At 34.5% G+C, this 26,915-nt stretch overlaps 2 protein-coding genes across 2 annotated transcripts; both read left to right on the forward strand.

Moving 5' to 3' along the window:
- The first annotated feature begins 1,243 nt into the window (after positions 1–1,243).
- On the forward strand, positions 1,244–15,135 carry LOC133294485 (topless-related protein 2). The gene is made up of 25 exons (XM_061493165.1): positions 1,244–1,326; positions 1,464–1,643; positions 1,800–1,913; positions 2,002–2,160; positions 2,316–2,472; positions 2,573–2,702; positions 9,104–9,219; positions 9,306–9,441; positions 9,528–9,637; positions 10,030–10,099; positions 10,173–10,246; positions 10,350–10,445; positions 10,527–10,619; positions 11,052–11,179; positions 11,300–11,534; positions 11,612–11,770; positions 12,156–12,308; positions 12,398–12,508; positions 12,752–12,928; positions 13,012–13,146; positions 13,223–13,318; positions 13,521–13,709; positions 13,816–13,991; positions 14,377–14,513; positions 14,731–15,135. Exons 1-25 carry the CDS (start codon positions 1,244–1,246, stop codon positions 14,751–14,753), a joined length of 3,237 nt encoding a protein of 1,078 aa, XP_061349149.1. The 3' UTR covers positions 14,754–15,135.
- Positions 14,775–26,915, forward strand: LOC133294486 (probable polygalacturonase). Its single transcript, XM_061493166.1, has 6 exons — positions 14,775–14,906; positions 24,941–25,261; positions 25,462–25,582; positions 25,685–25,859; positions 25,948–26,018; positions 26,158–26,915. The coding sequence occupies exons 1-6, from the start codon at positions 14,775–14,777 to the stop codon at positions 26,826–26,828; spliced, it is 1,491 nt and encodes a 496-aa protein (XP_061349150.1). The 3' UTR covers positions 26,829–26,915.

Below are 26,915 nucleotides of genomic sequence, written 5' to 3' on the forward strand. Positions count from 1 at the left end.
ATTAATATCCTAACTCATTCTTTTTTTTTTTTTGAATACAACCTAACTCATTCTTTAGTTAAAAATCTAATAGTAAAACGAAAGTATTTTCAGTGTTATAAATGTAGCGAACACTTCATACATTATTTATAAAATATGAAAAAAGTAATATATTTATATTTATTTCTTTTTATATCCCATTTTTTTTTTCCTTTTTATTAAGAAAATACATACTCCATCACACTGAAAATATGTTCATAGAAACATAGTAAAACGGCTTGATAACTTTGTTCACTTGCATTTTGAGAACACATATAAAAAGTAAAAATAAGATTACCAAAAAAAAAGTAAAAATAATATTTATGATTCTTAAATAAAATAGTAATTAAGAACACTAATATTGTTACCCCAAAATTTTAACAATTTTAAAATATACTTATAACAATATAATTGTCAAAATTTATATATAATTATTATCTATTACCATCAAATATATATGTATTGTTACTACTAATTCCTAATTAGTATTATTATTAATTTATTGTTATTATAAATTATTATTATTTTTTTGGATATTACAAATATTTTTTATGAAATTAAATATGTTTATTTTTTGAATATCATTTTTAAAGGTTTCTAGTACACATCTTAAAAAGAAAAAAATGAAAAAGAAAATCTATGATAAGGAGGTGATGCGACATTAAGTGCTTCAGTTTTCTTGCGCTGCTGAGTCGCTGCATAAAAGTTTCTAACAAGCGCGTGTAGATGATGCCATCTTCTGAAGCAATAATCACGTTGACCTATTACCTCTCTATATAAGTAACTGTACGTATCAGTGATAGGTCGTGAGAGAAAGACAGTGACACAAAAACCCTGCAAAAAGCATCTAGAAAAGCGAGAACTCTCTCTGTTTCTGCTTCTTGTTTTTTCTTTGTCCTTTTTGTCTTTTCTTCATCCTTTTGCAGCTTTTTCTTCTTCCATTACACTGCTCTGCTTCTCCTTGAACGATCAATCGTTCATCACCCAAACCCAAACCCATTTTTCTTCTTCCATGGAAACCCAAACCCCATAACCGCTATGCCATTCTCAACTTGAACAACAGCTACCAACCACTTTCAACAACAACCATTGACGGCGGAAACGCCACCGTTTTGCTCTGTTTCAAGTTATTCTGAAAAGCACCCTACCAACTGCGACGTAAAAGTTTATATCTTTTGCTCAATTCTCTCGTGGGTCTTCTGACTGGTTATTGTAGGGAGCAAAAATGTCGTCGTCCTTGGACAAGGAATTGATTTTCTTGATTCTTCAATATTTAGAGGATGAGAAGTTCAAGGAAACTCAGCATAAGTAAGCCCCCCTTCCCCCCCCCCCCCCCCCCCCCCCCCCTTTTTTTTTCTTCTTTTTTCTTTCTTGATTCTCTTTTTTTGTTTATGCATGTTTATTATGGTAAATTGTGAACGTGCTTATGCTGTATTGGATTTTAGGCTTGAGCAAGAATGTGGTTTCTTCTTCAATATGAAGTATTTTGAAGAAAAAGTCATGAATGGAGAGTGGGAGGAGGTTGAGAAGTACGTCGGTGGGTTTATAAAACTCCATGACAATCGATACTCCACGAGAACATTCTTTGAGATTAGGAAGCAGAAGTATTTTGAAGCCCTCGACAGGTTATATATATATATATATATATATATATATATACATATCTTAATTTTTCTTTTTCTTTTTTTCTTTTTATGCTTATTTGCGTATCTTGTATGAGTATTAGTATTTTCTATTTTTCTTTCTCCTTCTGTTGTTTAAATTTTCTTGTTTGAGCTCAGCCAAGACAAACCGAAGGCTCTTGACATTCTGGTGAAAGATTTAAAAAAATTTTCAACGATTAACCAAGAATTATACCAAGAAATTACGCAGCTTTTAACCCTTGACAACTTCAGGTAGTTTAGTTTTTGTTGACCGAGTTGCAAATTTTGATAGATGTATTTTTGTTTTATTTTTTAAAATGTGGGTTTTAATTAAATGCAGGGAAAATGAACAGTTGTCAGAATATGGTAATACTAGATCAGTTCGAAGCATGGTGCTCTCAGAGCTTAAGAAACTGATAGAAGGAAATCCCCTCACTAGAGATAAGCTTATATTACCTTCATTCGAGGCCTCACGGTTACGAACCCTGATTAATCAGAGGTAAGACGTGTATGCTCAACTTTTAAGTCTAATGGAATAAAGATAATTATTCCATTCACTTACTGCTTTCCATCTTTATATATGCATCTCTTATTATTTCTAACTTTATTAATCATGTCTTTCTTGGTTAATTCTCATCCATGTCTGCTATTTAGCTTTAATTGGCAGCACCAGCTATGCATGAACCCTAGGCCAAATCCGGACATAAAAACTCTACTCACTGACCACACTTGTTCACCCCCAGCTACTCCTGTCACTCTTCCTGTCACGGCTGTTGCAAAGCCTTCATCATCTTATGCACCACTTGGTGGAGTAAGACCTTAATTTGTTTATTTGTCTGAATGTTCAGTGCTAGCACTGTTAGTTTTCTAATCTTTACCTACGTATAATTTCTTTTGTTCCTTATGTGCAGCCATTTCAACCAGCCCCAACGGCTGCTCATGTTAATACTATAGCAGGATGGATAACGAATGCAAATTCTTCCTCATGTATTCAAACACCTGCCTCTGCTGCTTCATCAATGCCTGGTCCCTCAAATCAAGGTATATTAGTTTTTTTTTTTTTGTCATGAAATCTGGTTCTATAGCTGGGAAAAATCAACTATAATAAGGACAGCTTTGAGTTGTTGATATTCCAATATACTATTGCCAAGCTATGAATTGGAATATAATACATACTATGTATTCTACATTTTTGTTCTGATGAGCAATGCCTTATTTACCCGAGTCTTTGTGGGGTGCACGGGGGTTTCTTTGCTTGAGAGATTTTCAGTTGCATCCTTCACATATATGTTCATTAGACATTATACAATTGTCAAGAGTTGTATATCATCAAACAACTGAAAAGAAAGTGTGCATACAGTCTCTCCTACAGATTTTTTACTAGATTAATCTTATTTGGCTTTTGTTGAATATCAAGACCCAAGAGGTATTGATTATAATCCTTGTGTCAACTACACACAGGAGGTTTCATTTATATATCAAACCAAATGAGAGATACAAAGACATATACATAATGTGAGACCTCTATAACACTAGTTACAACAATACTCCCCCTCAAGCTGGAGCATATAGATTATATGCACCAAGCTTATTACATATACGATTTATCCTAGGTCCTCTCAAAGACTTAGTGAATACATCAGCTAGTTAATCATTCGAGTTGACAAAACTAATTACTATATCTCCTGAGATGACATTTTCTCTGACGAAATGACAGTCTATTTCAATGTGCTTAGTCCTTTCATGAAACACTGAATTGGAAGCAATATACAAAACAACTTGATTATCACAAATAAGAGATGTTAGGCCAGTGTCTCCAAACTTGAGTTCCTTTAGTAGTTGTTTTAACCACATGAGTTCACAGATGGTTGTGGCCATGGAGTGATATTATGCTTCAGCACTTGATCTAGCAACTACACTTTGTTTCTTGCTTCTCTATGAAACCAAGTTATCTCCAACGAATACACAATACCCAGAGATGGATCTTCTATCAATGGGAGAACCTGCCCAATCAGCATCTGAGTATCCCACAACTCTGGTATGACCTTTGTTTTCATAGATGAGACTTTTTAATGTATTTACTTAGGATACAGATCCCTGCATTCCAGTGATCTTCACAAGGAGAATTCAAGAACTGGCTTACTACACTGACTGCAAAGGAGATGTTTGGTCGAGTAACTATGAGATAGCTTAGTTTCCCAACCAATCGTCTAGACCTTTCTGGATCTGAAAATAGCTTTCCCTGATTTGGCAAAAGCTTGACATTTGGATCTATAGAGGTATCGACAAACTTAGCATTCAACAGAGCTGTCTTCTCAAGAATGTCTATAGCATATTTTCTCTGTGATAGTACAATGTCGTCTTTTGATTGGACCACTTTTATCTCTAAGAAATATCGGAGACTTCCAAGGTCCTTTGTCTGAAAATGATGGTAGAGATGCCGTTTTACCTGAGTTATGCCATGATGATCATTATCTGTAATGACAATATCATCAACATATACCACCAAATAAGTAGAACCTGAATCAGAGTGTCTATAAAATACCGAGTGATCAGCCTCACTCCGAGTCATGCCAAACTATTGTACAACAATGCTATATCTTCCAAAGGCCCGGGGAGACTGTTTGAGACCATACAGGGATTTGCGGGTACGACAGACTAGGTTAGACTCCTGAGCAACAAACCCGGAAGGTTGCTTCATACAAACCTCTTCCCGCAGATCACCATGGAGGAAAACATTCTTTATGTCCAGCTGATACCAGTGTTTAAAAACTTGGCCCGACCATCGACTCGGGCAAGCTCAAGGGTCACGGGTTCAACCGGGGGGTCACGGGGTCACTTCGTTGACCCGATTTTATACATTAAAAAAATATAAATATATATCTTATATGAAAAATTCAAAAATTCAAACCTCCAATCATCAAAGATTCAAAATATACTTAACATAATTCAACTAATTACATTCACAAGTCAATATTACACAAGCTAATCAAAGTATCAGATTATCAAAGTATAAAATACATATTCCAATGGAGTTAATGAAAATTTATATCATCAAAATCAGGCCTTTCTTGTCCTTCTCACGTATCTACAACAGCATGTGAAAGGATATCTCTCACCCAAAAGAGAGTGGAAGAGGAGAGGCGACGACACGACTAATCGACGGAGAAAGAAGAACCAACACGACAGAGGAGAGAGAGAGAGAAGTGACCGAAGAGGATAGGAGGAACCACCATGACGGCGGAAGAGATCCGTCAGGGAGACTATATCTAGGTCTGGGAGAGAAGATCGGAAGAGAAGAAGAAGATTCAAATTTCAGATCTAGTTTTAGATCTATGCAGCAATGATTTTTTTTTTTTTACAAACCAAACGACGTTTTTTCGTGTGTAATTTTTTTTTTTTAAAATGTAGTGACCCCCTCTGACCCGGGAGTCACAGTGAGGGGTTTAGGGGGTCAGAGGGGTCAACGTGCAGAAGGGTCTAACTGCTAACCTCAACCCTCAGAGAAGGGGGTCAGTGATCCAGCGGGGTCAGCCCCCGAAGCGGGCGGGGTTTTAAAACACTGGCTGATATATAGGTCAGTAATAAATGGCCGCCATAGTAAGAAAGAGGTGAACAGAAGTCATTTTCGCCATTGGAAAGAATGTGTTTCCATAGTCGAGGCCAAATACCTGAGTATAAAATCGGGCCTTGAGACGGTCCACCCAACCATCAAGACCAACTTTGACCATGTATATCCTATCGACAACCAACAACAGGCTTCCTAGAGAGAAGAGGAACCAGATCCCAAGTATTACTTCTCTGAAGTGCACACATCTCATCAACCATGGCCTGTCGCCATCCAGAATGAGATAACGCCTCACTTGTAGTCTTAGGAACATATACAGAAGACAACGAAGAGAGGCAAGCAAAATGTGATGGAAAAAGACGATGTCAATGAAGATTTACTAAATACCTGGGCAGAGAACGAGAATCACGAGTACCTTTCCAGAGAGCAATAGGTAGATCAATGTCAGACAGAGGGATCGGAGCTGCCGGAGGGGATGACGACGGAAGTGAGTCAATTGGAGCCTCAATATCAATAGTGGCAGGTCCTGGGGCATGGGTGGACGAGGCTGACGATGATAAACCTGGGGCTGGGACATTTAAAGACGTAACCAAAGGAGGTGGTGGTGAAGGGATATATTGAACTAAAACAGAGAGTAAAGATAGCTGAGTATCAACAGAGTCACTGGGAAGGGAGGCGGAGCCAAAGAATGCAATAGAGTCAAAGAAGGTAAAATTCGTCGAGACAAAGTAACGACGAAGACTGGGAGAGTAATAACGATAACCCTTTTTGACCGAGGGTAACCAAGGAAGATATATTTATGTGACTTAGCAGATAACTTGTCAAGACCAGGACTGAGATTATGGACAAAACAAATAGAACCAAAGACGTGAGGAGTCAGTGGATACAACGGTTGGTGGGGAAATAGCACTGAATGCGGTACCTGGTTATCAAGTACGGAGGAGGGCATGCGATTAATGAGATAACAAGCTGTGAAGACAACATCTCCCCAATACTGGAAGGGGACATGACCATGCAGTAAAAGGGTTCGATTAGTTTCAATGAGGTGACGGTTCTTGCGTACAGTCTAAAAGATTAAATTACCATGAGGGGACAACATCGTTCAACAACCCCATTTTTTTGAGGGGTGTGTGAACATGATGTCTAGTGCAGGATGCCGTGAGATGCAAAGAAGGTTTGAAATTGATGAGACAAATATTCACAGGCATTATCACTTCGCAAAATACGAATGAAAACACCAAATTGAGTAAGGATTTCATTAAAGAACTGGTAAAAAGATGGAAAACAATTCAGGTCGATTTTTATTAAAAATAACCAAGTACATCGAGAATAATTATCAATAAAAGTTACAAAATATCTGTATCCCATAGTGGAAAAGGTATGACTAGGACCCTAAACATCTGAAGAACTAAAGCAAAAGGCGATGAAGACCGACGACTAACACGATCGGGAAACGAACTATGAGTGTGCTTCCCTAATTGACATAATTCACAAGACAAACTAGATAAAGTAGAGAAACGTGGGGACCATCTTCTGAACTTTAGCAAGACTTGGATGACCCAAATGAGCATGGATAGTAAGCGGAGAATCCACAACAGAGCACACCGGGAGTGAATTGGAAAGCTGATAAAGGCCGTTGGACTCAAATTCGGTGCCAAGAATCCTCCCAGAGCTCCGATCCTGCCAAATGACAGACTTTATAATGAAGGAAATAATACAGTTAAGAGATTGAGTCAAGCGTCTAATGGAAATGACGTCGAAGGAGAATTAAGGACTTTAAGCACATGTTTAATGGGAATAGAAGGAAAAAACAGAACAGTGCCAATCCCTTGGGACTGAACCAGCGACCCATTAGCCGTATGATACTGGACAGGGGACCAAACATACAAAGAGAGGTGAATAAAAACTTATTACCAGAAATATAGTCGATGCACCAAAATCGAGAATCCATGGACAAAGAGAGGGCAAGTGAGAAAAACCAACAAAGGAATTATCCGTGTGCACACCAGAGGCAGTGGTACCGGCCAACTAGAGCACACTTCTCCTCATGCCATTGCAAGAAGTTAGTGAGAATAGACGGAGGTGACTGTGGTGCAGCAGTCAAAGCAAAGTCCGAGGCAGAAGAGGTGACTTGAGCAACATTAGCTAGGCGAGGAGGGCGACCGTGAAGATCCCAACAATGATCAATAGTACGGCCTGCCTTATTGCAATGAGTGCAGTGAGGGCAGTGAGGGCGACCCTTAGAGGGTTTGCATCCACGTGCAGAACCCTTGGAGACAAGGGCAGAAGGATCAATTGAAGAGGGAGCAGATTCTGCAGTCTCCATAGCAGACTTAGGTGGAATTTGAAGCAATGTAGACCAAGCAGAGTCCAGTGATGGAACAATAATAGAACCCAAGATCTGATCCCTGTTGATAGAGCACTCCGGGGGCAATAAAAAGCTAGTAGCATGAAGAAGGTGCTGCGTTGCTCAAGTTCCTTAGCAAGCTCTGCAACACGAGGTAAAAGCCCATTGAAGTCGTGAAGTAGACCATGAACTTTTCCCAAATACGTAGACATAGAGACATCAAAGTGTCGAGCAGCAACAATAGTCATCAAATTCTGCCACAAACCATAGAGTCGTTGAGTGTCGTTGGGATAAAGTGTCTTGGCATGATGCCAAACAGACTCACAAGTGACGTGGGCACAGAAGATCTGCTTCAATGACGGGTGGATGGTAGACTTGATGATGCTACATAACTAGGTATCAACCTTTCTCCACTGAGGGCGCGCATCTATCGAAATAGACACAGCTTTAGTAGTGATATGTTCAGCATAATCCTGTCCATCAAGCCAAAGTTTGAGATAGAAGCCCAAGAGTCAAAATTGGAGCCATCCAACTTGTCCACGTGCAACACATTAACATAATTAGTGAAAACTGGTGTGTCATGCTTCTGAGAACCTGTGGATACATCATGGAGTGAAGAATCAGCCATAGGTCACCTAAAACAAAGGCAAAAAGCACAAACAAGGGCGTGAACAGTAACCAAAGGTGGAAAAGCTATGTGGGGAGGCCATAACAGAGTTGAAACCACAAAGTGAGGACAGATCCAGACACGGAAGGAGATGGTGAGCCTGTCCGTGGTTGTCGCGCGTGGAGACGGTGGCTCACACGCCTCCACGCACCGCTGAAACAAACGGAACGAGTGTTGCTGTTTCACGCGTGTGAGAGCGCGTGAGGGAAAGTCTTATGGTGGGCTTTGGACAGAGAGAATCGCCTCGTCGTGGCGATCACAACCGTGGGTGGTTCGTCGGAAAACTCGCCGAAAAAGTCATCCGAGACGGTGGTCAATAGTTGTACTGGACAGTGACAGTGATCGAACAGGACCGTAGACGATAGACGAAAACCAGAAACTGATGAATGTGACAGTTCCAAAAAAAATTTCACTTAGCGAATAGTGGATCCACCTGAAAGACGTGGATTAAGATTTCTCTTGTTAGGCTCTAGATACCATGTTGAATATCAAGACCCAAGAGGTATTGATTGTAATCCTTGTGTCAACTACACATAGGAGGTTTCATTTACAAAGATATGTGCATAATGTGTGACCTCTACAACACTATTTACAACAACAACTTTAATTAAGTGCATGGGATAATTTATTCATTATATGTAGATAATTTCCCCTTCAAAGAAAGATACTCCTTTATATGTATGCAGATACACAAGTGTTTTTCTAACTGTTATTTTTTCCATCATCCTATCTAAAAGTTGAAACAACTGAAGAACCGGTATAATCTTTCTATTGTCTATTTTCTCATTCATCTGGACTATTAATTCTTGGGATGTATGTGTGTCTCTATCCTCAACTTCACTTGTTACAATTTCTTGCAGTCTCTGTTTTGAGGCATTCAAGAATACCTTCTAATACTCTGGGAATGATGGATTATCAAAATATCAATCGTGAACAACAAATAAAACGTTCGAGGCCATCACAATCTGTTGAGGAGGTACCTACACAGTATTGTTGCATGTTTTCTTTTCCGTGGAGTTGAATTGCTATTGCTATAATGACAACTACTTTCTATCTGTGCAGGTCACTTATCCAGCTCAACCCCAACAACCCTCTTTGTCACTTGATGACCTTCCTAGAACTGTTGTTTGTACGTTACATCAAGGATCAACAGTGACAAGCATGGATTTTCATCCTTCCGTTCATTCTTTACTTGCCGGTAGGTTGAAATAGACTGGTATGTTCTCGTATTATTAAGAAGTTTAGTCTTTATATATTGATTTGAGAAAATCATTTCTGAAACAGTTGGTTGCGGAAATGGTGAAATTTCACTCTGGGAAGCTGGGATGAAAGAGAAACTGACATCAAAGCCTTTCAAAATAAAGGATATTGCTGCTTGTTCTGTCTATTTTCAGGTTCATAACATTATTCAACTAATTAAGTGTAAACAGTGTTTCTAGAGGCTCAAAAGAAAAGATGGACAAATAGAGCAGAAAAGTGAACTGTTTTGACAGTTATATGATTCATTGATCATCTTTTTATTTCCTCACAGATTGGGGGGAAGGGAGGAGAGAAAAAATAATAATTTATTAACAAAAAGATGAATGTTTTTCAAATAATACTTCTTGCATAAAATAATTTGGTTGTCTGCAGTGGTGCCTTACCTTTTGCAGTACTGACCTTTAGACAATTGACATAAGGTGCTATAATTGAAGATTGTGGGATAAGGGTTATTTGTAAGGTGTAGGGTTTTTGGTAAGTGTCAGAATTATCTTTCATGAGTTTAGTGATTGGGACTCTTTTACAGGCTGTAATTGCCAAGGATTCATCTATAGCTGTCAACCGTGTTTCATGGAGCCCAAATGGAAATTTTATTGGTATGTGCTATAAGGAAATTTGGTTCAGTTTGTTGCATTATAATGGTTTATAATACCTATCCCTTCTTTTCAGGGGTTGCTTTCACAAAACATTTGGTTCATTTGTATGCTTATCAAAGACCTAATGATCTACATCAGAATTTGGAGGCATGCTCAGATCGTTTTCTGATTAGTTTTTGTGATTGGTGAATGATGACCTTTCTTTCTTTCTTTTTTCGTGAGGGTGAATGATGTCTTTGCTCTGTTACAGATTGATGCTCATATCGGTGGTGTTAATGACTTGGCATTTTCTTGTCCAGACAAACGACTATGCATTATAACTTGTGGGGATGATAAGTTAATAAAGGTGACTGAAAAGTTTCCTATTTGTAACAGCTTCTAGCCAGTCGAAGGTATTGTTAATTACTAAGTTTGAGGAGTGTGACAGGTGTGGGATTTGAATGGACGGAAGCTCTTCAATTTTGAAGGACATGAAGCACCAGTTTATTCTGTTTGTCCCCATCAGAAGGAAGGTATTCAGGTAAAAGTGGCCTACCCCCTGGTTGGCTTTGTATTATTTCCATGAGCCCATGACTATGTTTTGAGGCATCTTCCTTGACTAGTGTTGATTTTTTTGGTTCTGAACAAGCTGATCAATGTTGTATTATTATTGGGATTTTCAATCTAAATATATAAAACCAAAAGGATCTTTTATAATGTAAATATTTTGGTACAGAAGAAAGTGTTGAGTAATATATTAATCTTAAAAGTTAAGGATTGGAATGGATTTGGCAATCCCTCTGCAGGTTGAAGCAAGCCAATTTCCTGGCATGAACATTTTTCCTATCCATACTTAGTTACTTTACATATGTTTTTTATATTGTCAATTCTGGAAAGATGATTACATATACCTGGATGTTACTGCTTTCTTGTGAATAGTTGACAAATTTTTTCTTACATTGTATTTATGCAGTTTATATTTTCAACTTCTGTCGATGGGAAAATCAAGGCCTGGCTGTATGATAACTTGGGCTCTAGGCTTGACTATGATGCTCCTGGACAGTGGTGCACCAAACTGCTCTATAGCGCTGATGGAAGTAGGTAAGAAATGAGTAATAATACTGGAAATGTATATAGCTAATCTTATTTGTTTCTTTATTCGTTGAATTTTTCACACTCTTGCGTGGTGATGTGAGTTGCAACCGTTCTTTCTTATTTTAGATTGTTTTCCTGTGGGACAAGTAAGGATGGAGATTCATTCCTAGTTGAGTGGAACGACAAAGAAGGTGCTCTAAAGAGAACATATTCTGGGTTTCGAAAGAAATCTGCTGGTGTTGTGCAATTTGACACAACAAAGAATTGTTTTTTGGCTGTTGGTGAAGATAACCAGATAAAGTTTTGGAATATGGACAATATCAATGTTTTGACAAGTATAGATGCTGAGGGTGGTCTTCCTGTGAGTATTGTCTGTACTTTTCATCTTTTCATGCAGCTCGCAGTTTATTGTTTGACATGGTTGACGCCCTGTATCAGAGTCTTCCTTGCTTGAGGTTCAACAAGGAAGGAAATCTGCTTGCTGTTACTACTGCAAATGGTGGTTTGAAAGTCCTTGCTGATACTGATGGCATGAAGTACTCAAGAGAAATTGGAGCTCGGTTTCACGAAGTATCTAAATCACTAGTTGATACAAAGGTTTATCTGCATTAAGTCTTCATCTTGACTATCTTCTGCCTTACCAAATATCATTTATCTGGTCTTATTAAAGTTCAAAACTTGATTGGTTCAATAGTTATCAATATCAATCAGCACATATTGACAGAAGCTCTACCGCTGGGCCACTGCCTATTCTTGTATGAAATTAACAATAAAAGATGGATATTGACACATATTTTAAGATTTTTAACTTTTTGTTTTTAACCAAATATGTTAGTATGAACCTAACATACAAATTGTGCTTCCTCTTTCTTTGTCAAGTAAAGTTAGGTGTTCATAGTTTTCTGGTGCAGATTTGCCTAGACATCCTCTGGTTTATTTGACAATCTTGTCTGCAACTGACTCATTTTGTTATTTATTCCAGAGTGGAGTTGATTCTATGGCCAGAAGCACAGAGAAGCAAACAAGTTTGGACGATGTAGCGGATAAATCCAAAGCTCGGGAACTGGTAGAAATAGTTGATCCTGTTCATTGTAGAACATTAACTATGCCAGATAGTAATGACCCTACTAACAAGGTATTGGCAATGTTGAAAAGGATGTTGAAGTATTATATTCCTATTTTATAACAAGAATTTTAGGATCACAAAATCTCATATATCCCTAGGTTGCTCGTCTTCTTTACACCAATTCTGGGGATGGCCTTCTGGCTCTTGGTGCAAAAGGGATTCAGAAGCTGTGGAAATGGAGCCGTAATGAACAGAATTCCAGTGGAAAGGTGATTACATGTTAGAGAAGCATATAAACTATTGATGGGCCTTCACCTAACAGCTTAAGCTTTTGGGTTGAATTGGTTCTTTACATTATACGTAGAGAGACCTACATATATGGAAAACATCTTCCTTGTTGCTTGCATGCATATCCTGAATTCCTGATATCCATTTATAAGTGTTTCTTTTAGTTTGTCTACTGCAACAATTCATTTAAATATTCTGATTCTTCTTTTGTATGGGTTTTATAGGCCACGGCTAGAGTTGTTCCCCAACACTGGCAACCAAAGAGCGGTCGTCTCATGACTAATGATGTCCCAGACAATTCTGAAGAAGCAGTTCCCTGCATAGCACTCTCAAAGAATGATCATTACGTCATGTCTGCCTGTGGAGGAAAAATTTCATTGTTCAATACGACGACTTTGAAGGTAACCAGGCAGTTTTTATGCTAATATAGTGCGTGACATCCCTAGATGCTTCTATTCAGCTGTATCCCTTGATGCTAATATAGGGAGTGGCAAGTTTTATGTCACCTCCACATCCCCCTTCTTCAACCTTCCTTGCGTTTCACCCAAAAGACAATAACATCATTGCAATTGGAATGGAAGATGCAACTATTCATTTATACGATGCTAGAGCGGGCAAGGTAATTAGTTAAGCACCCCCTCAAATTTTTAACTGTTTCAAGAATCATATTGTGATGTAACCTGCTCTGCTTTAAGGTCAAATCTATATTGAAAGGTCACCAGAAGCGCATTACTGGTTTAGCCTTTTCGACTCAACTGAATATCTTGGTTTCATCGTCTGCTGATGCTGAGGTATGTTTGAGCATGATTTCCGTAATCATTTTTATCGGCTTTGTGTGATTGCTTCAGCTTTTAACTATGATTGAAGTTCTGTCTTCAGTTACTTATCTATTAAAGTATTTCATACTTCTTTGTAGCTACCATTTTTAATTTGCAATTTCATGAAAAGCTGGGAAAAAAAATTTTGACTATATTTTTATGGATATTTTTGTAGCTTTTCTTTTGGAGCATTGATTCCTGGGAAGAGAAGGACTCACTATCAATCCAATTGCCAGATGGAAATGCGCCTGTTGGTGATACTCGAGTCTATTTCCACTCTGATCAAGTGCACTTACTTGTATGCCTTGAATCACACTCACGGCTATTCATATATGATCCTTCAAAAATGGAAGAGATTCAGCAGGTAAGTGGCTGCTGTCTCTCCAAAATAATAACTAATAATTAAAACCCTTTTTCATTTTCCATTCACGGTGAATGAAAATTGTAACTTGTGCATATTTGAACTCTAGTGGGTTCCACAAGATGGATTGTCTGGTTCCATATCCTCTGCAACGTATTCCTGCAATAGCCAACTAGTTTATGTTGCTTTCACTGATGGAAATATTGGAGTATTTGATGCTGACAGGCTGAGACTAAGATGTCGTATAGCTTCGTCTGCATACCTACATCAGACATCATCAAACAGGTATTGAAAAGATTTCACTACGTGTTTTATGCTTAATTGGTTTCTTATTATTATTAACATGTGATTGTGAATATCCTCGTTAAATATGACTATTTAAGTGGTGCTACTCAAAGTTTTGCATTATTATTGAACTCAAGGCTGAGAATTTTCAGTTGAAATATACTTAGAAACTCAGTTTATATTTCATATTGATGATAATTGGTGAATTAGTTTTATGTTCAGCTGAGCTGACTATAAAATATGCTTAAGAAGTTTACATAATCTTCGTGTTTCATGCTGTTCATAATTTGACCAAATGAGCAAGTTGAACTTTTTGTTTATGTTCAGCTGAGCTTACTGCGGTTTCGCACGTGATAATGTTTAACCTTGTTTTGTTTTGTGCCAGCCAAAATGTATACCCCCTTGTTGTTGCAGCACATCCGCAGGAGCTAAATCAATTTGCAGTTGGACTATCAGACGGCTCTATTAAGGTTATAGAGCCCATAGATGGGAGATGGGGAGTTTCAGCATCTGTTGATAATGGTATACGGAATGCTTTTTAGTTAAAAGATATGACTGTGTTCAAATTTATTTGTTACTTCAATTATTCACTGTGTTCCAGTTACCAATGGCATGAATTATCAATTATATATTCAAAACTGGAAAATGCTTTTTAAACATTTTTCTAAGGGCACACATTGCATCTGTAATCTGTTTTTGTTAATTTTCTAATTGAATGATTTGAAAATGCTTGTGACAGTGGTATGCATCGATCTGACGTAGTTAGTGTCAGTAATATCATGAATGTCGTCCAATATCACTAGGTGCATGAATGAGGCAGCAAAGCGGATCATGTGGGAGTGCATTGTGGAAAGGAACAACAGCATTGAGATTCCAGATTGTTCTCTCTCAATTTTGTGGAGTAATCAACGGCAAGTAGATCCAGTCAAAAGCCAAATTAATTGTAGGCTCAATCAAACAAAATGTTGGATATGTTTGCCTTGAATGTTGAGGGCATGTCATGTACCAAAAATTGTTTTTGTTGGTCTCTAAGTCTTGGTAGATTTTGGCGAGATCTGAGGTAGATCATTGATTTTTGTAGCTATAGAAATAGTTTTTTACTATAGAAATTCGTTGAACATCTGAGGCTAATGAAATTCGTTGATTGGTTATTACAATAGAAATAGTTTTTTTTTTTTTTACTAATAGGGACCACAAACAATTAATTATAACAAGTTAAACATAATAAAAATAAATAAATTATAAATAAAAAAATAAATTCATGAATATTTCCCTTTAAATAAATTTTGGAATGGCCTTTAGATATCTATCTATGAAGCGGAGCTTGCGGTGACTTGAACACCAACCAAATATATATATATATATATATATAGGAAAATATTACTCTCCTTTTGCATAAGATTACTTCTCTCCTACTCTCTCACTTCGATTTCTGCACCTCATCTTTTTCTTTTTTTTCTTTTTTCTTGTAATGGTGGGACCGACCCATTTTATCTCTACAACATAAGATACCTATCTTATGTTGAAGGAGAATAATAAAACCCATATATATAAGTTTAGTGAGTGTACAATGACTTAATGTAAAATATATATATATATATATATATATATATATATATATATATATATAAATGTAAAATATATGGCTAGCTATTGTATTTGCGAGATTACTACAAAAAACAGAACAGAGATTCCAATCTAAACTTGAAAAAGTGACATCGATCAGTGATGCGTGTTCCTCTTTGCCTAAATAGCAGGTGATTCAAAATTTGTATAATATATAAGCTTGACTCGAATAAACTTCTCCTTTTCACTGTCTGTTCTTCTTTCATCATCTGATGACTACTGCTTTTCCCGAAACTCTCTGGTCAGTATCAATTGTGATAAAGATAACAAAAAAACTTACGACAACAATCTTATGTTGCTGGCCAGTGTACTTGTGCTTCAGTAGTAGTTGACGGCTTTGGCTTCGTGCATGGTCTTCTTTATTTTTGTATTGGCTGAATAAGGTTTAACTTGTAGTATATGGCATGTGATTTTTATTTTTATTTTTGGACAAAAAGCTCAGCATTAAGTGTTTGTCTTTTGTTTTTTATTCCAAGAATACTCGGCACATGCACATAATTGTGATAGAAAATGACTTTTTTAGGGGGGTCATGCTGCTTCCATCTAGCACTTAGTAGAATTGACGTGCTCTCTTCAACATGAATCTCTTTTGGAAATTGAGGCTGTGATGATAAATCTTTCTAATTCAGAAGAAATATGGTTGAGCTTTGTTTGGAGTTTTGCTCTTCAACTTATAAATAGACTTACGGGAGGCAATGGGGCATGGATTTGTAATCAAATCAGACCCCTCGTTGAAGAGCAATTTATTAGAATGAAGGAAGGTATGTACAAAAAATAAATTTTTTTTATCTATTACACTAATTGACCAATATAGTAGAGTTATACTTTTGAGCAGTGTTTTAAAATCCGGCTCGACCCGGGACTCGGTGACCCGATGAGTTCCCCGGTTCGAGCGGGTAGTTAGACCGATTATGTAGTCAGTCCGAATTGGACCGGTTGATCCGGCCGAAACCCGGCGGACCGGTTGACTCGGGTTAAACCAGTTTTTCCTTTTCTTTTTTTTTTGGTAAATTTTTGTTGTTGTTGATAAGAACTCTTGAATTAAATCATATTCATATTTTATGATTAAAAGTAAGTTGGAAATAATAAGGTATTTTAGATTAGTGTAGTTCGTTTATGTAATTTAGTTGCATCTTATAATGATCTCATGAAGTTAAGTGGTGATAAACATTGATGGTCTCATGATCTCATCTCAACGGTCTAGAGCTAGAAGCTTAGAAGTATATAATATTTGCTATCATTGAAAACCAATTTATTTTTTGAAGCTCATAGATAGTTTTCTTATGTGAATTTTTATTAATATAAGTAATATTTTTATATTTTTAATATGGGAACAGTAAAACTGGTTCAACCCGGTTGAACCAATGACCCAATATCTCGACCGGTTCGATGACCTGTCCGAGTTTTAAAACACTGCTTTTGAGTATAAAAGTAATGATTTTTGTAAGAAATTTATTTTTATTTTTAGTCATCATAAAATTAAAAATAAAACTTTTGAGATTTGCACATTATAAAGTTCATATCAAATGAGATGTCAATAATCCCAATAATTTAATCTATTTAATAAGGTTAATTTTTTATATAATTTTTAAATATATATCGAACAATTTTTTAGATTAATGCTTGGCAAAATGTTGAATGCTTATACATCCCACAAGGACTAATTAAGAACCCTTGGACTACGTGCGTGACACCCATTAATTTGATCACTACAGCAAGGTCAGTAATCATGCAAAGAACTGAACTTCAATCTTTTCGTTGGGAACAAAAATGTAAAATAAAAGTAAATTCGGTTGAGGCAGGTTGGGGGAAGAATGTCTTCGTTAACTTTGAAGAGCTACCTACTTATAGTAAGTATTCAACACCAAACTAGTGCTTAATGAAGACTTTAGTTTGGGCAGTGGCTAATAATTGGGACATGGCAGCTAGGTTAGGTGCTGCGCTATTCAAATAACTACCCCCACAACCACATGAGCAATCTTTGGCAACAAAGATATCAATATGCCTTCTGGTATGGTCTAATAAGATGTCGAGAATAGTTATGTGGAATTCAAATATGAACGGGAAAATGATAAGTCCAAGACTTTTAGCACTGTATGATTGGGAATTATTTGCTCCTTTTTTATTCTTTTTTCCCCATTTTTCATTTAAAAGTTTTGGTCCCTATATATATCTCTTTAGTGAAGGAGAAAGTGGAGAATGTGGTGAGCTGTGGACGCTGTTCCCCTCTTAGCCACATATATTGGCGAATTATATATATATATATATATATATATATATATATATATATGAGGTAGGATCATTTGACACCAGTGTTAAATTTGAAATTTGACACCTTATTTGAGAGCCGTTAGATCAAAAAAGATCAATGGTATCACATACTCACAAATCAGAGCCATTGATCTTTTTTAATCTAACGGCTCTCAGATAAGGTTTCAAATTTCAAATTTGATACTGGTATCAAATGATCCTACCTCTATACATATAGCTATTTTAGATAATATTATTTACATTTATATCTTTTTAACTAAATTTGACAGATAAGACATAGTTATAATAATTGTTGAGATATATAAAATTATTAATGTAATTTCACCCAACAGCTTAAGTTTTTGGGTTGAATTGGTTCTTTACATAGTATCAGAGCCTCGTGTCCCGGGTTCAATCCTCGCCCCCCACTTTCTTTCAAGTGGAATTTCTTTGTTCGCACAGGTAGGTGGGCTTGTGCATTGTCCATCCTTAAAGCCCAGTGAACTCTCGTATGAGGGGGCGGGTTGAGATATATAAAACCATTAATGTAGCTTCACCCAACAGCTTAAACTTTTGGGTTGAATTGGTTGTTTATAATAATAAAACTGTTTTTTTCTCTCTACTCAGACATTGTCGGCTCACGTGGCGGAGAGAGAAAATGCAATTTTTATGTCTCACTGATCAGACTTAGTTAACAAGGATAGCCGTAAACAACCTTATTTAAAGTGGCTGTAGAAATGTTTAACCCATACAGCTACCCTTTTTAGTGCATGTTTGGAACCTCTCTTTTTTAAGCTATAAGCTACTTATAAACATAAGATACGCCAAACAGGTTTTGAGAAAAACTTTTATAATAAAAAACTTTTTTTATAATAAAGAAAAAAGTTGAAAGCTAAAAGCTTCTAGGAGGAGCTTTTTTTAAAGCTCTTATATGCCTTTCTTGAATTGTATACTTTTTTTTAATGAAGAGTTATAAAGATAGAGAGAGATAATTTTTTGAAATATGTGTTTTTATGTAATTTTTAAGCTAAAATTTTTATGTAATTACCAAACAGCTTTTAACTTTTTTTTAAGCTTTTTTTAGCTTTAGCTTATAAGTAGCTTCTAGTTTAAAAAAGAGAGAATCCAGACAGGTTCTTAATCAAGTTTGAACAGTAAGACATAAAAATTGCATTTTTTATCTCCGCCACGTCAGCCGACAATGTCTGAATAGAGAAAAAGAAAGAACTTTATTATTATAACTATGTTTTACTGATCAGACTTAGTTAAAAAAGGGTAGCTGTAGATAACCTTATCTAGAGTGGCTGTAGAAATATGTATTCACAGGAGTACATCATTATAACATTAAAATTATTTTTTTTCCTCTCTCCACGTCAATAGACATGTTCTGAAAAGTGACTGATGAGAGAAAAAAAAAACAACTTTAATGATAACTATGTACTCTCGGGAGTACATAGTTTAGTTATAAATGATAGTTGTAGATAACCTTATCTAAAGTGGCTGTAGAAATGTTTATCCCTATTTATATATATATAGGGATAAACATTTCTACAGCCACTTTAGATAAGCTTATCTATAGCTGCCATTTTTAACTATATTCTCCCGGGAGAATATAATTATAACGTTAAAGTTGCTCTTTTCTCTCTCTCTCCACGTCAGCAAAAAAGTTCTGAAAAGTAAACGAGGAGAGAGAAAAAAGAGCAACTTTAACGTTATAACTATATTCTCCCGGGAGAATATAGTTAAAAATGGCAGCTGTAGATAAGCTTATCTAAAGTTGCTGTAGAAATACTTTTGCCATATATATATATATATATGAGGAATGACCTTTTGACCCCGGTATAATATTTAGAAATCTTACTCTTCGTCTCGGATGTTGATTTTTATCTATTTAACTGTTGTAATTTATTTGAAATTAATTGTTATATCTCAATAAACTATATCTGTTAGATGGACGGAAATTAACGATTAAGATGAAGAGTAAAACCTCTAAGTTTTACACTGGAGTTAAAAGATCATCCCCCCCACACACACACACACATATATATATATGACATTGTCAATTTATACCAATATAAGAATAATAAGTCTTACATCAAATCTTAATCGTTTATTTTTATTAATCTAACAATTATAACTTATTGGATCACATTTATTAATTAATTAATAATTACAATAAATTATAACCGTTAGATTCATGGAACTCAAAATTTAATGTAAGACTTATTATTCTTACACCAATATAAGTTGATTCTATCCCTATATATATGGATTGAGAAAATTCAGAATAAGAATTAATTTTAATTTATTTAAAATAAAATACTCAAAATCTTGAAAAATAAACTAAAATAATATAATTCATACTTAAGATCTTCACTTTTAATGAATTTTTTATTTTTCGGTTTCTCTTATTTTTTTGTTAGTATTATTATAATTTACTTGTTTCACTAAGCAAATTCTTAATTTTTTGTTTGTTATAATCTAAATTGTAGATACTCCACAAATACAATAGAAGCTTAAGGGTTCTTTTAAATTATAGATAAATGGCTTATACGTAGACATGTAATGATGCAATAAATAAATAAATAAATAAAATATAATAATATAATATATATATATATATATATATATATATATATATATATTTGAACGGCATGCTAAATTCAAATCAGGTAATAAGAGGTGTGAATTATAATATTTGAGTAATAAAAAATGAATTATACTTTTTAATAAAAAATAGAATAAAGAGAGATTGTTCCATTTTATGGTAACTGAATTAAATTTTAAATAGAATTTAAACTTTTTAAATATAACTAGTTAAACGGTTTTTAAATTAAATATTCATAAGATTTTTTTATCAAATAGTTAGAATTAAAGATGCAACACAATCTTTAAACTTTTTTTGAGTCTCTACATGCGTGTTGTTGAAGTATCGGAGGAGTATCGAAAATAACACGTTAGAATTTTGTGAAATGTAGAAGCATGGTTCCCTGTCCCGTGCACATGGGGGAATTAAATTTTTATTAAAATATTTTTGTCCATAATGCCTTTAACGTATCTTTCCCAGTTGAACTGAAACAGAGGAGTTCGCTATTTTATTTTCCAGTGCCATTTTGGACGTCACACGATGATTTGCTAGTATTGTTTTCTCTTCGATTTTCTGATCCCTTGTCGTAATTTTGCCAAACCACTCGGAATCCTTTCAAGCGTTCAGTTGTAGGGATCTAGTTCGGAAGTATCGTTGTGCTAGTGACAAGATTCATTTTATCAATTGTCCGGTTTGCTTCGATACCAGTATAGGGAGCAAATCGTCTTAAAGATATAACTTCTGTGAGGTTCGGATCATACTATTACTACCATTGATCATCTTATTTATCATTTTGTGAGTTCTTTTAATCATGTTCTTTGTGTTTGATTAATTTTGAACACAGATTCATCACACATGGGATGTTGTTGTATGACATTAAAATCCTTTTTAAACGTGAATTAAAATTTATAATATTTTAATGAATTTATTCATATTTAAAATGATATAATTTAATAAAATTTAAACAAATAATATAATATAATATAATTAACACATGATTAGAAAAATAAGTGTAAATTTTATTTCACTAAATAAAAAGGTTACAATTTAGAAAATCTCTTTATTTATTAGTTGTAAAGAATCTTCAATTGTAATGCACCTAAAATTAATTTAGAATTGTGCATTTGTACTTACATGTTCATTTTGAAGTTTTTAAGATTATTTTTTATTTTTAATAACTATATCATAATATTTTATTTTTATTTTTATTTTAATTTTTAAGGAAGCTTTTGTTTTATTTAAAGTATTTAGATTAATTTATAATCAATTAGTTTTTAAATTTTTAAACGTTTTAAGGTTATTTAACATCATATAAAATATTCTACCAAAGAAAAAATCATATAAAATATGGTAGTTGTTAAATTTTAAATATGAATTATTATTTATTGAGAACCTATTTTTTATACGTTTTGACGTTAAATTGTTATTTTTTCTTTTTTTAAAAAATAAAATAAAATAAAATATTATTTGTTTGGTGATCTTTCACTAATTAAGTTGAATTGGTTATTGATGTCGCTAGACTAAAGAGCTACCAGGAACATGGACTATGCTTTGTGTACAAACATAACATACTAAAACGTAAGCATTGCTCAATAAAAAACGTAAATGTGTATGCGCACAACTGTGTGCATCAAGCATTGCTTAAGTTATTAAGGGAAAATAAATAAATAGTTGGTATTTTGTATTTTGTCATACAAAATACAATGTTATTTATTTATAGTAAACAGTTTTGGGAACCACCAAGTGACATTTTTCGGAGTTATTATCCGTCATTAATACTCATTACCAATATTTAAAATTTAAATCTAATTTTGATCTTTGTTATTATAATTTTTGCGGTATTTGATAAAGTTGCAAGAATCCCAAAAAAAGCTGCACTAATTTATAAAATATTAAAATATAGATAAAGAAAAAAAATGAGAAATTATTTTATTTATATTTCCTTTTTTAGTATTTTACACATGTAATACAAGGCTATAAATATAAAAGATTTGATATTATATTTTATACGGAAAGAAATATTATAAGAAAAAGGAAATAAATTAGAATAATGGTTATTATAGGAAAAAATTAATGATAAAATTGATTTCGAAGGTGATTGAAAATATTATTTCAAGAATACTATTCATATTTCCTTCAAAATTTATTTTTATATATTTTACAATCTTTAGCATATAAAGAAAAAATATTTCTCCTTCAATTTGAGATAATTTTATCTCTGATCATTCCAAATATTTATTTTCTTATATTAATTGATTTACCTTTGAATGATTATGATTCTCTTTTTCTCTCTATTCCTTTATCACTATTGATCTATTTTTGTGCGGTTATGATTTAAGAGTCGGAGATAAAATTATCTCAAGTAGCTTGATTTATATAGTGTAATAAAAATGATTTATATGAAAAATGTTATATTTACTACCTATTTTTCTTACTACTTGTTACTACTAAATCTTAACCGTTGATTTCCGTCAATCTAACAGTTATAATTTATTACAAATTAATTAATAAGTATGACCTCATAAATTACAATCGTTAGATTGACGGAAATCAGCGGTTAAGATTAGTAGTAATAAGTAGTAAGAAAAATAAGCAGTAAGTATAACCTCTCCCGATTTATATAGTATAAAAAGATTCATATAAGATTCATATCAACATGTAATAAAAATTATTCCATTATAACCCCATATGAAAAATACCATAATCATTAATATCAAATAAATTGTATACATTAATGACTAATCGTCCATAAAATTAAATTACTGGAAAAAGCATATTCAAATATGTTATGCATATTGGTTTATGAGTTTTATAAGAGTTTAGGTAAAGTGATTATGTAATGTTATAAAGATTTGTTTTGCGTACCGTAGTATTTTTTTTCTTCAAAAATTGAGAACCCCATAAAATATTGTGTGTGTAAAAAAATTTATTGTATTATGTTAAATGATAAATTCAAACCTCTTAATTTATATATTAAAAACAAACTTGTAGGATAACTAACAACACTTATTTATAGTGTACGTGAATTGATTGACGGCATGCCAGGCTAGCATATTTGCCATCATTGATGTGGGTCCATTCTTCCTTCTGTTCTGTCCATCCCACATGTACTATACATTATTATTCTCTTTCTTATTCCCCACCACCTACGTGTTCAATCTATGTATGAAAATATTAATGATATATATAATTTTTTTTAACACTGTAATATGTAGTAGTTTGTCGTTTCATACAAAACCAAATTTAATTTTTTTATTTTTAATTTTCACTGGAGAACTTATCTATTTTTAAAGGAATATAAATATTTATAAAATTGAATTCTTTATTGTTTCACCGAAGTAGATTAATAATATTTTTTATTTTAGTTAAATTTTTAACAATAGATAATTAAATTAGTACAAATTTTATAATATATAACAAGAGAAATCTCTTATTTCATTAGTAAAAGATTTTTTTATATATATATAAAGATGACAATGATAAATCATCATTATCATGATTGTTCATGAAAAAGCTGTCATTTTGATTATAACATTACATTTCTGATTCTCATTTCTTAATTTATACAAATTTTGTTACCAAATATGTATGAGATGTCAGGTGTGAACGGATCATTAATCCTCTCCTATTCTGTCATTTATATGATTAATGCTTATAATAATCACTAAATTGCATAAAGCTGTCTCTGTCCTTCCCTCTCCCTCCTCCTTCTTCCACACATTCAATATTCTCTCTCCGCCCCTGCATTTTTTTTTTTTTTTGCTGGTGCTTGGGCACTGCCTCTATCCCTTGTTCACTGTTGCCAGAGACTTTGACCCAATAACATGCTAGTACGTACGTTTCTCTGCTTGATGTTCTAGTTTTATTGTTTTATATTGCTTTTGAGTTGATAACTGTGAGTGAAATTTGATATCAAGTTTAAATCTTTGCTTGGTTTGTAGATGTTTTGAGTTAACTTATATGTGTTCCATTGATATGGGTCATCTGCTACGTATTTTATTCTATTCGGGTTTGCTCTTGTTCTTTCTTCAATGAAAATTTCTATATGATCTGAATCTTTTGAATTGGCGCTCTTTAATGTTCTTAGTGGCTTCTATACTCAAACTGCTATATATAATAAGTCTCTTGACTTGATATCTAATCTGTTATTCTGTTCCAAGTCTTTCTCAATTGTTTTCAATTCATTAATGCCTGGTGTTACATTCATCGTTATGGATGAAAGATGAGCATTGTGCTCTGATTGTTGGCTTATTTCATTGGTTTTTGCATTGAATCTCTTTAACTTTCTGCACATTCTAATTATAAATGCTTATGAGTTATTTGAAGTGAATTATTTGCTCAGAAAAGAAGATTCCTTATCTGTATTTGGCTTCACTCAATCTAAGATATAATCCTACGAATCTGTAATTTATTATTAATATTTGTAGGGTATCTTATGAGAATCAGTGGATTTTTTTAAAAAAAAAAAAAAAAAATCCTTGTTCAGGTGTTGTTGTTTTTGCTGCTGGCTTTGAGCAACAACGAAGTAAGAGTAAATGGTGATGGTGGTGGTTGGCAATGTGAATTTAATGGGACACTAAAACCAAGACCACACAGTGTCTCCATTTTGGAGTTTGGTGCAGTTGGGGATGGTAAAACATTGAACACTATTGCATTCCAGAATGCTGTCTTCTATCTCAAGTCATTTGCTGACAAGGGCGGAGCTCAGCTATATGTACCACCGGGTACATGGCTCACTCAAAGTTTCAATCTTACTAGCCACCTTACCCTCTTTTTGGAAAAAGGTGCTGTCATTATTGGATCTCAGGTATTTTACCTTTTGCTTCTTCTTTTTCACTGGCTTTTGATTATTGTCTTTTTGCTGATCTTTTGTATAGAGGTAGTACATTTTTTTAAGTAGATAAGAGTTAGTACATATAAATGTAACATATTCCAACCTAGGGGTTACTCTTACACGGGTGGTTTTTCTTAGACTTTGTTTTTTAACATGCCATTACTCTTTGTTAGGATCCATTTCACTGGGAAGTTGTTGATCCCTTGCCTTCTTATGGCCGAGGAATCGAAGTTCCTGGGGGAAGATATCAGAGCTTGATAAATGGATACATGTTACATGATGTGGTCATAACAGGTTTTTTGTTCTTCTTACCAGCAGTTCTTCCTTCAATTTTCCTCGTATCATGGGTATGTTACTGGCTTCAACTTTCATATCTTTCTTTATGTACATTACTAGGTAATAATGGAACCATTGATGGCATGGGATTGGCTTGGTGGGAATTGTTTGGCTCTCATTCCCTGAACTACAGCCGTCCTCATCTGATTGAATTAGTGGCATCTAATTATGTGGTAGTTTCAAATCTTACATTCTTGAACGCCCCTGCATATAGCATCCACCCAGTTTATTGCAGGTATGTTCTGTGCTTCTTCTAAACATTAAGTTATACGAATTTTGAAAGAAAAAGGGATATTCATTTGGTTATATGTATTGCCATACAGCAATGTACAAATTCAAAACATTTCAATCTCTGCTCCTCCAGAATCCCCATATACTGTTGGGATAGTACCAGGTTTGTAACATATTCTTATGAACTTTTGTATTTGGTCCTCTTTGTGAGAAAAACCTTTTCTCACAAATTTCAATAGCTTATATATATTAAACTTTATAAAAGTTCACTTAGCTAATTCTGGTGCGCTTAATGTTTTCAGATTCTTCTGATCATGTTTGTATAGAGGATTGTATCATTGCCATGGGCTATGATGCAATTGCCCTCAAAAGTGGCTGGGATGAGTATGGCATTGCTTATGGAAGGCCCACTGAGAATGTACATATCAGAAGGGTGCATCTTCAAGCATCTTCTGGATCTACTATTGCATTTGGCAGTGACATGTCTGGTGGCATTTCAAATGTTCTTGTGGAGCATGCTCATCTTTACAACTCAAAAAGTGGCATCGAGTTCAGAACAGCCAAGGGAAGAGGTGGTTATATGAAGGATATTGTTATATCAGACATAGAAATGGAGAATATCTACACAGCAATCTCAGCCAAAGGTGCTTGTGGGTCTCATCCTGATGACAAATTTGATCCAAATGCTCTCCCACTTTTGGATCACATTATTTTGCAAGACATGACTGCCACAAACATCACTGTTGCTGGAAGCTTTGCTGGACTACAAGAATCTCCCTTCACTAATATATGCCTTTCCAATATAACCTTTTCTTTAAATTATGTTTCTCCCATTACTTGGGAATGCTCAAATGTCTCTGGATTTTCAGACTCTGTTCTCCCCAAACCCTGTCCTGACCTTGAGACTCCTTCAGATTATTCCTCTTCCTGTCTCTCCCTGATGAGTATTAATGGACAAGCTGCAGTCCTGTGATAATCCTTTATCAACAAAAGGTTCATATACTTGAGTTCCCTGTTTCATGTTTGATGAAAAAAGTGAATAGCCATTTTCTATCTCAGA

Source organism: Gastrolobium bilobum, unplaced genomic scaffold (assembly GCF_033153095.1).
Source record: "Gastrolobium bilobum isolate Gb01-03AN ecotype WA unplaced genomic scaffold, APGP_CSIRO_Gbil_v1 utg5188, whole genome shotgun sequence".
In the NCBI taxonomy this organism is placed as follows: Eukaryota; Viridiplantae; Streptophyta; class Magnoliopsida; order Fabales; family Fabaceae; genus Gastrolobium; species Gastrolobium bilobum.